Source organism: Rhineura floridana, chromosome 12 (genome assembly GCF_030035675.1).
Source record: "Rhineura floridana isolate rRhiFlo1 chromosome 12, rRhiFlo1.hap2, whole genome shotgun sequence".
Classification (NCBI taxonomy): Eukaryota; Metazoa; Chordata; class Lepidosauria; order Squamata; family Rhineuridae; genus Rhineura; species Rhineura floridana.
Window position 1 is genome coordinate 14,066,702 of NC_084491.1, and position 14,375 is coordinate 14,081,076.

The 14,375-nt window shown below is 40.4% G+C and overlaps 1 protein-coding gene across 2 annotated transcripts in view; it reads left to right on the plus strand.

Moving 5' to 3' along the window:
* The first annotated feature begins 720 nt into the window (after positions 1-720).
* The window catches only part of CHMP7 (charged multivesicular body protein 7), a 33,073-nt gene continuing 19,418 nt past the window's right edge, over positions 721-14,375 (plus strand). The window contains exons 1-2 of one of the 2 annotated variants that reach the window (XM_061592563.1): positions 721-1,217; positions 11,232-11,406. In XM_061592563.1, coding sequence (XP_061448547.1) covers positions 928-1,217; positions 11,232-11,406 — 465 coding nt within the window. In that variant the 5' untranslated portion in view covers positions 721-927. Of the gene's footprint in view, positions 1,218-1,271; positions 1,371-11,231; positions 11,407-14,375 lie in introns of those variants that run through there. The other variant, XM_061592564.1, reaches the window with a different exon arrangement.

The window sequence follows — 14,375 nt, forward strand, 5'->3', positions numbered from 1 at the left end:
GTATTATAGGTGCCTCACACAGGCCGTGCCCAGTTTCCGGTCTCAGTTTGGAAACTATTTTGGCTCTTTTCAACACAGAAATGAACGTCGCAGTCAAAAAACTATGGCAGAATCCTCGTTTTTTGCAAGGCTGTAATGGTGCAGCTGCCCGGGTGGGCGTTCCCCTCCCCACAAAAAAATAGCAGGAAAGGCAGGACTGGTTCTTGCTCTGCCTAAGTCAGTTCTTATTTCATGTGAAAAACCCAAGTTTTCTTTTGAGCTTTTATACTTTTGCAAAGCAAGCCTATTCATGACTACTCAGAAATAAGTCCCACTGAGTTCTATGGGGCTCTACTTCCAGGTAGGGAGGTGCAGGATTGCAGCCTTAAAACCGCGATGGTTTTCTGTCTAGCTCTTTAGAGAACATGGCTGCTCCAGGCTTCACTGGACTGAGGTTTTTGTTGCAACCCTTAAATCTTGTGTGTGGGATATTTGGCTAGGATCCAACCTACTCCCCGCCTCGCCTCTTAGCCTGCGATATTAAAAGCAAGACTACATTGCACGGTTGTTGTAAGCCACTTCATCACAGTCCCTGCTCCATATTTCAATTTGTATCACGGACCTGTCTTTGTGCCGAGTCTTTTCCAAGCAACGAGCCTGAGCATAACGGGTTGTGTTGACGTTATCGGCAAGGCAATATTTAACGCCTAACCCCCCCCCCCCCATGGGTAGCGCTCACTTGCATTCCCGGGAGAGGAAAAAAAAAGCATCTTAAGAAACTAGGAAGTTCTCTCTATACACAACTGAATCGCATCTCTTTACTTTCGTGTCTCTGTGCGCATGCTGAATGGGGCGAAAGACGCATGCGCCTTTCCATCGCCGAGGAAACGCCCGGCCGGCGAGAGGCTAAGGGAGCTAGGCCACCGTCGAAGCCGGAGGCTTGCGTAGATGTCTTCGCCGGAGGAGGCGCGAGTTGCGCCGGCCCCAGAGGGCGACCTGCCCCCGGAGTGGGAGACAGATGAAGAGCGCATGGCCTTCCTGTTCTCGGCCTTTAAGCAGAGCCGGGAGGTCAATGCCACCGAATGGGATAGCAAGATGGGCTTCTGGAGCGAGTTGGTGCTGAAGTGGGGCCGTCGCCGGGGAGGGGTCTGCACCTGCTTACGCGAGCTTCAGCAGGCCTTCGAGCGGCGGGGGAGCGTCCCCCTGGGGCTGGGCACTGTCCTGCGCGAGCTGCTCAGGTACCGTCTCTGTGGAGCTTTTAAACTTCTGGTTTTGGGGCCTAGTGGTCCCGCAGAACCTCGCGACTCCTTTCCGTTTACAGAGTGCCTCTGAGTGCGTGCAGAGTGTTCTTTTCACTACTGAGCGACGGAGAGGGGGCGGATTCACCGGTGGTGGGTATGACTTGGAGGGGAGAGAGGAAACTATGAGATAAGGAAAAGCAATATAGCATATGATTTTTTCCCCTTTGTATTTTGTGTGTGTGTGTGTGTGTGTGTGTGTGTGTGGACGGCAGCCCAACTCGCCCTTTTTCCCCGTTTACCTTTTTTTAACTTATAGTTCAGTTCTTTTTAACATCCATTATAATGTCTGTGTATTAATGTTGTCCGTTATATTTAGATGAACAGCTACCAATTCCATTTATCAAATGGTAGTGAAATTCGGCTCAGATCAACTCCGTTTAGGAAAAATGTATCCAGTTACTTCTCTCTAAGTATTCATCTGTAAGTTCACTCAGGGAGCTCTTCGGCTGAAGAATGAGGTTAGAAATGCTGGAAATAAATAAAATAAACTCTGCTGTTGTGAATAAAAGTGATAAAGAGTCTTGTGGCATCAGAGAAATCTGTCGGCCTTTAAGGTTCTGCAAGACTCTTGTTTTGTTTTTCCTGCAGCAGACAAACACTGCTAGACCTCTGGAAGTTGCTGTTGTGAATGGTCACTGTGCTGATCTTGTATACATTTGACCCTTGCAAAAACATTCCACAGACTTTAGACCTCATTGGAAATGTACAGTATATATCACATTCACTAAACAGGCAAGGGAGGAAGGTGCAGAGGTAACCATGCTGTGCTTCCCCCCTCCCCCCTGTTCTCATCATTCTCTAACTTGTGGATGGTAACTAGAGGCTTTAAAGTGCCACAAGACTTTGTTTTTGTATTTAATATATTTCTCTTCTTTCCTGCTCCCCTCATAGGGGAAAACCCTCTAAAATGGCTTACAATAACTTTTCAAAAACAAAGTGATTAACAAACGTAACAAAGCGAATAACATATATAAGGAGCCAGCAACAAGATCAATAAAAAATTTAATGAAATAAAAGAAAAATCTTTGAGAGCTGCTTAAAGGTCAAAAGAAAGAGGGCTGAGTTCTCACTGGAAGGAATTCCGTGAGTCTGGGGCCACAGTTGAAAAGGCCCTGTTCTTGGTACCTGCCAACCTGACTGAACTTAGTGGCAGGCCAGAGAGCAGGGCCCAGAGGCTGATCTTAGGGCTTGAGCAAGTTCATGTGGATGTAGGCAATTTTTAAAATCAGGGATGGAGAACCTGTGTCTTCCACCTATTGTTGGACTACATTAGCCATGCTGGCTGGGGCTGATGGGAGCTAGAGTCCCAACAACAGGTGAAGGGCCACAGGTTCCCTATCTCTGCTTTACATAACCTGGTCCCAAGTTGTCCTGAGCTTTGATTACATCTTACTTCAGAAGTAGCTAATGTAGTCCAACAATATCCAAAATGTACTACAACTCTCATCATCCCTGACTATATGCCATGCTGGCTGTGGCTGAGGGGAGTAAGAGTCCTACATCATCAGGTGGACACCACACTGGCTACCCCTACCTTAGGCAGACGCGTTAATAGAGAGAATACTTAAATAAAGTCATAATGTATGTTTCATTCAGAATGTTACTTCTAATATCAAAAAGCCTTTGGTTTAAGAGGGGCTTAACAATGCTCATCTACGGCCATGCTACCCTGAATACTCCCGATCTCGTCTGATCTTGGAAGCTAAGTAGAGTTAGGCCTCGTTAGTACGTGGATGGGAGACCGCCTGGGAATGGTAAACCACCTCTGAATACCTCTTACCATGAAAACCCTATGAATATATCCAAAAAGATTCATAGGGTTGCCGTAATCGACTTGAAGGCATATAACACCACCACTAATGATGCAAAGGGCATAGCAATTGTAAGTTAAGGATTCCACCTTCATCCATGCCACGAAAGCAATTAATATGTTCTACAGTCTCATGTATTGTATGGTCCAGTAATGAAAAATGTGTCAGCCCAGAAGTGGGCAAATTTTAAATAATTGCAAATGTTTGAAAAGATAACTTACGAAACAGGAACCCAATTGACCCCATAGAAGTGGAGGTATACATTGTCAAGTGACTGTTACTTTTCAGTGGCAATGTGGATTTTTCTGGAAAATATTGAATTGAAAAATGTTCTGGAAAACACTCAGTTCAATTTCAATTTATTGTACGGTCACAGACCCAATAAGGCAAATAATCAGATAAAAGAAAACAGTCTATAAAACATTTAAAATATACAATAATAAATATAAATATGACTTGAAAATGGAACTTTATGTTTTTAATGTTTTAACCCTTTTTTAAAGTTGTTTTTTAAAATGTTTTTAATGCTGTTTTGTTAATGTATTTTAAGATCTGTTTTTATGATGTTTTATAGTGTTTAGTGCTTTGTTTGCCGCCCTGAGCTCCTGCTGGGAGGAAGGGGGTGGATACAAATTAAATAAATAATAATAATAACTTTATAGTTTGAAAGAGAGGACCATCTTATCTATTCTTGGAACTGAAAAAAGGAACTTAGCTACTAGCTCTGTGGTCAGCTTGTTGGTATCAGCCAAAAGATGTTTCAAATACCAGTCCAAAGACCCTACCAGGAAACTTTTTCGTAATAGGACCAAGGAATGTAGTACGTTCTTCCCTATAAAAGTTACAAGCAAAAAAGACAAGAGCCAAGGATTCAACATCTGCATCACTACAGGAGCATAACCGATTTTCATAAGGCACACCTTGATAACGTCCTTCTAGTATTGCTGAAGGGAGACAGTTAAATCTGGCTCTGGAAAAAGCATGTCGGTATTTTGGGATGGTCAAATTATCCAGATATATAGCGTGTTTAGGGAATTCAAAGCTCAGATCTACATACAAAGGTGAACAGGTTTTATGAGCATTTGACAGAGTATTGGAAATCAATGTCCTTAATCCGTTTTTCTATAACCAATCTTACCGTCTTAAACTCTTGTGTGTAAAGAAAATCCACAGAGACACCTAACAGATGCAAGAAAGGTTTTAGACCATGAGCTAATAAAAACATCCTTCCGAAGAAGGTTTAAATAACCTAGGGACTTTAACCCACTATCTAAAGGCTAGGGACCAAACAGTTGATGTGAGGCCTGCCTCAGGTTGGAGGCCTGCAGCAGAAACACACCTTGGCATTCCACAAATGGATCTTAAAAAGTTTGAAAGGACATTTTCCACATTTGAATGAAATCCTTGATTCCAAATTGGAACTCCATACAACAATTGAGACAGGATCTTGGACTTAAATACCTGGATAGCAGCAGGTATGTATTGGCCTCTCAACGTAAAAAAAACGAAGAATGGCCTTAGTGGTGTTCTGTGCTGTCTGGACGGCAAACCGTAGCCCAAGAAAGTGTGAAATAAAACATAATAAAATGAAATAAAACATAATACCCAAATATCTGAACTGCTTGACTTGGTCTATACACTGTCCATTGACTATCCACTTTTCCACTGATGTATGCTGAGAGAAAACCATAATTTTTGTTTTACTGAAATTAATGGTAAGTAGGTTGCTTTTCAATAGGTCATAAAAGCATGAAGTAGGCATTTAAGGCCTATTTTTGACGAAGACATGAGAACGGTATCATTGGCATATAACAGTAATGGGCATTTGGTCAGCTACTTTAGGGGGATGAAAATCTGTAGCTAACGAATCTCTGCTCAAATGTTTAAATAAAGATTGAATAATGTGGGGGCTAGTATGCAGCCCTACCGAACCCCTTTGGTGGCAGGAATAGATTTTGTCAAACTTCCATCTAATTCATATTTTACACGGAGCGTCGCACGCTGATAGAGACAGTTAATGAGATAAAGCAATCTCTTATCCATAGAAGAGTGGGATAGCTTAACCCATAATTTTCTCTTGGAACAGAGTCAAAGGCAATGTCAGATCTATAAAGGCAACGAACAGGCCATTTCCAAAAGAAGTCGTATATTTCTGTGCTAGATGGTTTAGCACTACAGTAGGGCCCCGCTTATATGGTGAGTTCCGTTGTGGACCCCCGCCGTAAAGCGGAACCCCATTGACTTTAATGGGGCGCGTCGCACGAAAATGCCGCAAAATCGGCTTTAAAATTGAAAATGAAAGCCGCCGCATTAGCGGAATGTCGGGAAGTGGAGCGCTGGGAAGAGGCACTCCTACTGTATACAGTGGTCAATTGTAGATCTACCCTTTCTGAAGCCTGCCTGTTCCTTGCCCAAAATGTTTTCATTCTCTAACCAGGAGACCGATCTTATATTTAAATAGCTGGCATACAGCTTTCCCACTACTGAGAATAAGCTAATAGGTCTATAGTTTGAGGGGTCCTCTCTGTCCTCTTTCTTAAAGACTGGTATTACAATGTCCTCGAGCCAAGCCAAAGGAAATTTGCCAGAATTAATCTGTGTAAACAGATTTGCCAATAGGGCCCCCCACCAATCCTTACGAACCTTCAACATTTCTGGGGGTATACATCAATTCCCGGCACCTTACCAGACTTAAGACGACTAATCAGAGACTTTATCTCAGATTGCGTGACCGGAGGCCAAGGTGGAAGAACATTTAGATCTGTAGTGGGAAGGCTTTTCGATGGATACTTTTTTACGTCCGCGAACAATTCAGAAAAGTGATGTTCCCAAATATCAGCAGGGATATTACAACAAACTGAGCTTGAGGAACCTAAAACATCAGTGACTAGTGACCAATTTTTTAAAGAATTGCTACTTATAGAGGAATCTATCAGAGCTTTCCACCCATTTTGAACTGCTTGTCTCTTTTTATTAGCTAGAAGTTGTTTATACTTTTTAAAAATTGTATAATATTCTTGGGGTAAAACATAGGAATTTTCTTGGCTATATTGATTATATACCGTTCTCAATTGCCTCTTAACTGCATAGCATTCCTTATCAAACCATCTAGGAGCACTCTGAGGTGTTTTTTTTTTTTACTTCAGGACCATATTCAGGGCTGAAATCAACAATGAATAATCGTTTAGAGCAGAGGTAACTTCAATAGCTCCTGAAATGTGAATTTTTAAATCTTTCCCCCAAGAAGAACCAAGAAAACCGACAACCTTGTTCAAAACCTCTTCTGACCAGTAAATCCTCCTATGTCTAAGGCTAAGAGATTTATCTTGATACTGAAATTTAGCGTCAAATGGGCTACAACAGATAACAGAGTAAAATTAAGAGATAAATGGTCACTGTCAAGCCTATCACCTACTGTAAAATTAGTAATCCAATTAGACAAGGATTGAGAAATCAGTACATAATCAATCACACTGCCTCCATGCCCAGAAACATAAGTGAATTCTGCACAGTTGTCAAAATTTTTGTCCATTCAAAATCAAAAGATCAAGGTGGCCCACCATTTGCGTCAGGCATATTCCACTGTAATTCACCTTAAGATCCTTCTATCATATCTAAAAATATAGTTCTCAATGTCTGCTGCCCCCCATAGACCAGATGAAAAAAGTATATTGTTGTTAGGGCCAATTCTTGCATTAAAGTTTCCCATTATAATTAAATACGCTGTGGGATATGTAGATTCTAGTTCTATTATATATTTCTCCAAATCATTCCAGGCCTGTTTTATAGCATTTCTTGAAGGGGGAGAGGATATAAACAACAAAAAGGACATCGTTCTAAACTCCAATAAGCCAGCCACTGCGATTTTTCCACATGGGCCAAGCCACTTAATATTTGATTGAAGAGATGTAGATATCTTTTTTTTTTTTCAATAATTTTTATTCAGCTTTTCATAAAACATACAAGACGAAATCATAAAACATTCAAAGACAAAAAACAAAATCAAAAATAGTTAAACAAAAAAAAAAAAGAAAAAAAAAACAAAAATAAAAAATAAAAAATAAAGAGTAAAATATTGACTTCCCATTTGTCAAAGATCAAATCAGTTATAAGTCTATAATATATAACAATCCTGTCTCTTAAGTCATATTATAAAATCACTTTCCTCCAGTAGTTATCTTACTTAATCATCAAATCTCATAAACATTACTTTATTCTTTCCACAAAAAGTCAAAGAGAGGTTTCAATTCTTTAAGAAATATATCTATCAATTTTTTTTTTCCAGATAAGCATATCGATTAATCCATCTCATTACTAATTATGATAATCTTATTGTCATAACCATAGTCAAAATAAACATTTCAATTAATCCATCACATCAGAATCTGTTAGGTTCAGTAATTTCAGTAGCCATTGTTCTATTATCCCTATTAGTTCCATTTTCCATCTTCCATCTTCAGTAGTCTTGTTAAGTCCAGTAATTTCAGTATCCAATCTTCCATTATCAGTATTCCATAATAATCTTGCTGTCAAAGCCATAGTCATATAGTAAGAGTCTGATGGGAATTACCTCTATCCCAAATATTTTCTTGCCATCCATTCTGAATAGGTTGCTGAAATACTGCTGTAAAATCATATCTCTGTTCTTTTTTTCAAAATACACTGGGTCATCTCTTGAAAGTTTTTCCATTGTCACATGGCTGCAGTTAATTCCATAGATTTTCTCTATATTGGGCTCCATCACATCATTCCAGTCCAGAAGATTATCCATGCCATTGATAACTTTATCTCTAGAATCTTCATTAATTTCTTCAGAGATAACATTGAATTCCAAACAATAGATTTTATTTCTAAAGTCCATAGACTCCAAATCTTGTTCCTGTTCCACGTTTGTTCCAATCTCCGGGATCTCCTCTCTCACAGGGACCCCTGTTCCAGTCTCCAGGGTCTCCTCTCTCACAGGGACCCCTGTTCCAGTCTCCAGGGTCTCCTCTCTCACAAGGACCCCTATGTCTTTAATCTCCTGTGTCTCCAAACAATAGATTTTGTTTCTAAAGTCCATAGACTCCAAATCTTTTTCCTGTTCCACGTTTGTTCCAATCTCCGGGGTCTCCTCTCTCACAGGGACCCCTTCCAGGGTCACCTCTCTCACAGGGACCCCTATATCTTTAATCTCCTGCTTCATTTTACTCAATTCAATTTTCAACTCCTTACAACCCTGTCGCAGGTTTTGTTTCGTTATCTCAATCTCATCCATTATTTTCTGAAACATAGTTATTTCCAGATTCTCAGCCACTTTCTTAATTGCCATTTTAAAAGAAAAATATAGGAAAACCACTTCTTATTTCAGCAACAATTGGGTTAATACTCCAAACTTGGTGACATCACAGTATACACAGAGCAGACAGCCTTATCTCTCCATGCTTAAGTAAACAAAATGCAGTTCCCAGGATCGAAACAATTAATGGCGGTCGTCAGGAAACAGATTCGTCAAAATAAAATTGACCAAAAAGAGAGTAGTCTCAGACAATATAATATTCTTCAAAATAAAAATCTGGAATAGAAATCCCTCTTCTGTGTATATCTTTAGAATGCAAATCCAGGACAGCTTTTTGCAACAAAAACAGAGATAAGCTATTAATTAGTGAGTAGCAGAGAGAAGTTATGGCTCCCCAGTGAGATGTCAAAAACCGATCAATCTGGCAAATCTCTTTTAAACAGCAACAATTTAAGTCAAGTAAAAGAAAAATATAGAAAGAAGGGTGCTTGCCTGTTAGTGCGTTCTCTCTTAGAAGATAAGATGAACGTTCGCTTTATCAGATAGAGCTTGTTGTTGAAAATCCGTCCCACCTTCGTCGGCTGGACCTCGTCCCATAAATTAATGAGATCTGGTCGTCCCAACAAAAATAGGCTTTGAGGTTAATCTCTTCGTTTCTCCCTACCCGGGAGAAGTTTAATCAGTCAAAAAAAAAAAAAAATCTGACTGATATATCTGAATAAGCTTCTTTTGAGGCAGGAGCCCGTCTCAAAAGCAGGCACAGGCTAAGTCACCCTTCCCGGAAGTCTCGAAGAGATGTAGATATCAATATTGCCTAGCCTACCTTAGGTCTACCTTTTCCTTTGCTGGGCTCGGCCAATGCGTCGTTTACCAAGAACCCATCCAGATAAAATTTTTTAGTAGACCAGGTTTCCTGGATAAAAATCACATCTCTTAAAAAGTCCAGAACCTCAGGGCAACTTTGCTTATAGGCCCCTCCAGCTATGTTCCATGTGAGTATTTTAAGCTGGTCGCTTGCTGTATCCATAGCTTTCTGATTAACCCATGGGCAAACATCTAATTGAGAATTAAGGGTTCTAGTTAAGGGACCATCTTGGTAAGATGCTTGTCAGTTTAACTCAGTGATCTGGTTCAGCTCCCCAGTCTTGTCCACAAAGGCAGAGCCAATTCCTTCTGTAGGCTTGACAAGTACCTTTTCGACTGTTGCTTTTGATGGTATTGTAGATACGTATCCCAATTCATCTGGGTAAAAGATACCTTCTTTGTAACCATTCTGCACTAGTCATTGAAACTCCCACAGTGGCATTGAGATTATATTCCTTGGGGGCGAGGAAAGTTCTCTCCAGATCTGTTGTTTGATTTTTGTTGACAATCCTCTTCTCTTTTCCTGTAGTCTGTATCAGGGTCCTATACACTGGGTCCTATACACTGGGTCTGGGACTCTTACTTGACTGCAGGTTGTCTCAGTGCCCCATATCTGGGACTTCACATCTTTATCTGGAATCATGGAATGAGTGAGAGTATCTCTTAAAAATGAAAGTCTGGCAATTATTTCCTACTGTGACTGAGTGTCCAGTTCAGAGTGAGAAACACCAGTCGGAGACGAGGGTGCAATCAATTCTTGTTTTATTAAAGCAATGGATACATCAAAGGCTGTGCGCCTCATAGAAACCCCTATGCTAACTAACTACAATCCCTAACTGCACTCTAGACATGCTTTGCAACTTGACTCAGCGCCCACTTCCGGGCACGGTAGCCTCAAATAGGAGAGGTCTTGGGGCATAACCTCTCACTCCGTCGCACACACGCCTCCTTCTGCCCTGTCCGCTTCTCCCAACGTTGTGAGCCTAGGTATGCCTTTCCTATCTGCTATATATTTCTATAAATAAAGTAGCTTTTCTTATTTTACTAAATCTTAAGTCTCAGTGATCTCAATGCAGGATAAAAGCCTGCTACTTAGGTAAACGCACACACTGGCACACACACATTTCAGACCATTGCCGATCTCTGCTAATATCTATTCAAATTTACATAACAATATCAATGTGCCCAGCATTTTCTAGTGACCCTGACATATTATCTTTTATGGTGCTAACATTGGTTCCCACTGTTGTTTTTAATTTTGGTTGTTCAAAGATAGTTTACAAAAATGGGGAAGAAAAGGAAGATATTCATAAGTCAATATTATTGTAATAGATATACAAACATACCAAAATACACAAGTCTAATATCTGTCTTCAATATCACTCTTATGAGTGGAAGAGTAAGATACATTGGAAGACAGAGTAGGATTTCATAGTGTTTCTGTGTCTCTTAATAACAAATATGGGTTCTTGAACTTCATTATACCAATAAAATGTAAACATTGTTGCAACTGTTCTAATATCTGATGTTCGTTTTTCCAGCTCTCACAGTGTTAACCCTCTATACACAGCTTCAAGGTCTCTAGCACTCAGATCCTTCTTGGGCCCTTCCATCTGCATACAAATTACAGACAGATATGCTTAAGTCCCCATAATATCAACCCTTTACAGCAGTAGACTTCAGCTTTTTCAGACCTGGAGCCCACCTTTAACCCAAACATGCATTTTAGGACCCACTCTCTATTTTTATTTTTATTTTTTACTATATATTTGTATGGTGATAGTGCTGCTGTTGTGACCCACTGTAGGTCAGGCCACGACCTGGTAGTAGCTCCCAATTCACCTGCTGAAAACCATTGTCCTCTGCATTTGTCATACCTACTCTTCCTCAATAGGAAGCATCAGCAGCCTGGCAGTCATAGAAGGGTAGTTTTTGTCAATTTAGATAAGTATTCCCTTTGCTGAAACGTCAAACATTTATATATTTCTCTTCCGTCAGACGTGGCAAGTTGCAGAGGGAATCTGACTTCATGGCCAGTGTCGACAGCAGCTGGATCTCCTGGGGCGTGGGAGTCTTCATTCTGAAGCCGCTGAAGTGGACCCTGTCTAGTGTGTTAGGTGACAGCAAAATGCCAGAGGAGGAGGAAATTCTGATCTATGTGGAGTTACTTCAGGTAGGCTTATTTGGTGTTTAAGACTTGCATGTTGTGAGGATGTTGGGGAGAGTTGATGGTTTCTCTTATGCAGTGGGAAACACTTGAAGAGACTTGTAGCTGTTCTTGATATACGTTCTGAAAATTACACGAAGGATCACTCACACAAACATAGCCCCTCCCTTGAGGCTGTTCTTGATACATGTTTAGAAGATCAAATGGTGTTAAAATAGGACTTAACATATATCAGTTGGGGATTACCTGAAACATGGGTATTTAGTGCACTGATGGTGTACTGCAAATTCTCATCACGCTTTCTCAGGGCTCTCTATCAGGGTTGAGATGGATGGTCAGAGAACCATGTCCTCTGCAGTTAAACTGAAGAGTAAAAACAATTAGAATTTGTTCCTGTTACACTTACACATAGCCTTGTGCTACAGTCTTAACAATTCTGTCATCTGCTATAATGACTGGGTCTTGCAGCAGTGTGGAGTGCTGTTTTTCAGGGTGCTCTTCTCCAGAATACTCCATTCCATTACCCCCTCTTCCTGGTTTTCCATTATTTTCTATCCTCACCCTCCAGTTAGCATTCTGTGCCCACTGAGCATTCTCAGCATGCATTTCGGTTGTTTCTAAAGAGTCTTTTGTACTTCTGCAAACCTTGATGATTCTATACGCCTGCCCATATCTTCCTCCTGTGCATGGATGGTGCTGTTTTCGCTACATAAGGATCACATTTGTATGTAGTGTGAGCTGTTAAAGGGAGTTAAGTTGCCTATTCTGCCATAGTACCTCTGAGACCATCATTGTTTTTAGGGCTGCCATACAGCCTCTTAAAGACACTTATCTTTCAACTTGTAAAAACCAGGTTCTGAGTTGTATAAACAAGCTTGGTTTTGTCAAGTCTTAATAGCATGATATTGTTTCTTAGTAGCTTGATGCAATGTTTGTGTCCTTCATTAGGTAAGTTTAAGATGTTGAACATAAAACTTAGACTGTTCTGTTTATAATTGCAATCAATATGCAATGTGAATGTGTAGTGCAATATTAGTTTTTGTTTGATAGTTCTATAAATAGGAACCAGCAGAAAGAGAACCTGTTTCAGAACTATCATTCTTGGCTTGCCTGCACTATAGCTCTAGCTTTGTGGAGTGTCATCTGATCATCTACTCTAACTAATGCCAAACTCAATGTGAACCTTTTCTTCATGCAAGTCAACTATTTCATACCAAAAACACTGTCCTATGGGCTTTGTTGGTGGTTTTACACTACTATCAAATGAACAACAGCAACAAAAAAGATGTAATGCATTTTGGGTTTAAGCATTCCCTTTGAATACAGCTTTGAATACCCTTCATACTGAAGCAGCAGAAGCACTGTTTCACAAACGTGTGTTGCGGCGTCTGCACAACATATAACCTACAATGTGTGCAGCCTAAAACCTCCAGCAAGGAGCTTGTGCACTAGGATCCTCTTCTGAATCAGGTTGCATGTGCTGAATGGGGTGGAGGGCCCAGCATTGGGGGTTGCGTGTTGTGCTTCTTGCTGGATTATGGTGTGAGCTGCTTGGGGATGGGGGCATGATTTAAGCTATATTGCCCTACTATCTAGCAGATGTTTAACACCTCAGAACTGACAGTTTCAGCCATCTCTTTGATAGAGAGAGATCCTTATATGTAGCAGCATGCAAGAATCTCTGGACTGGCGCAAAGACAGAAAAATGTTGTGTGCCAGGCGACATGGGGGAAAAACTAAAGGGGGCTTAACAGACTGCTACATAATAGATATGACAGCTTATTATGAAGCTGTTGGAGTTTCCATCTCTGCACTTTATTGTATCTCCTGTTTAGATTCAACTTCAAATATCTGCTTCCTGTTGTGCAACTTGAATCATGTTTTCAGTGTAATTCACAATAAGTCAGCCAGTCATCATTGATTTAACTTTTGAGGCTTTGTTGCAGTAAGGATATTTCCTATAAAAGCATACATTTTTCACATAGGGCAACATCAGACTTAAATATTCAAATATTAGCTACTTTTCTCACCCGTGTAGATTGCAGTGGTCCAACATGAACAGAATGACTGCATTTCAGTTTTAGATCATGTTCTGGTTCAGAATCAGCAGGAATTCTTCAGAAAGTGGAGGAAGAGTTGTAGGCCAGCTCACTTCCATAAACATATGCCGTTATATGTTTGAGGAAATGGAGAAATCTGGAACAACTACTCCTCAGGAAAGGTGGGATTGTCTAAAATTCCACAGCTAAACAAATCTGTTTCAAAATAGGAACTCTGTTTCTGTTTCAAACACTGATGTTTTTGTCAGCTACACCTTTGTTTCAGAAAAAAACTAAATCTCCTTTTCACCCTGTGACCCGCAAGCATGATTGTATCTGAGAAAATAGGGGAAAGGAGGAGAAGGGAAATATATTTTAATATTTAATAGTTTCTCTTTTCCTCTTCATGCCAGAAGCCTTAAAGATGAAGGGAACCTTAAGGAGTACTGGAGTGAAAATTAATACTGTATTTTTGTACTGCTCTCCATCTGAAAAAGCCCCCATAGTGGTTTACTTGAGATCACTAGCAAACTCTTAGGCTCTTAGGCTTTCAGTCTGAAATACATGATATAGTAGCAAAAAGGTATAATGAGGGAAAACAAGCAAACACAGCTGCTAGTTCTTCACAACAAGTTTCTTATAATTACCAGTTTGAATGAAAACAGTTTGGAGGGAGGAGAAGGGCCCAAGTGAGCTGGGCCTGCATCAGATATCTCCTTGTGTTGCAGCCTAATATGGTATGGTACATAAATGGGCTTTTAAAAAATTGGTAAAAAGAATACCGTTGTAGCACCCATAGCCTTTTGTTTTTTAAATGCATACCTTTTTCATTTGGCAGATGTGTTAAACTTTTCCTTGTGGCCTGTAGCTTCTGGATCCTGTTGGGAAATATTTTATTTCCAGGCCCCAAGAGTTGTTCAGAAATACTAAATTGCT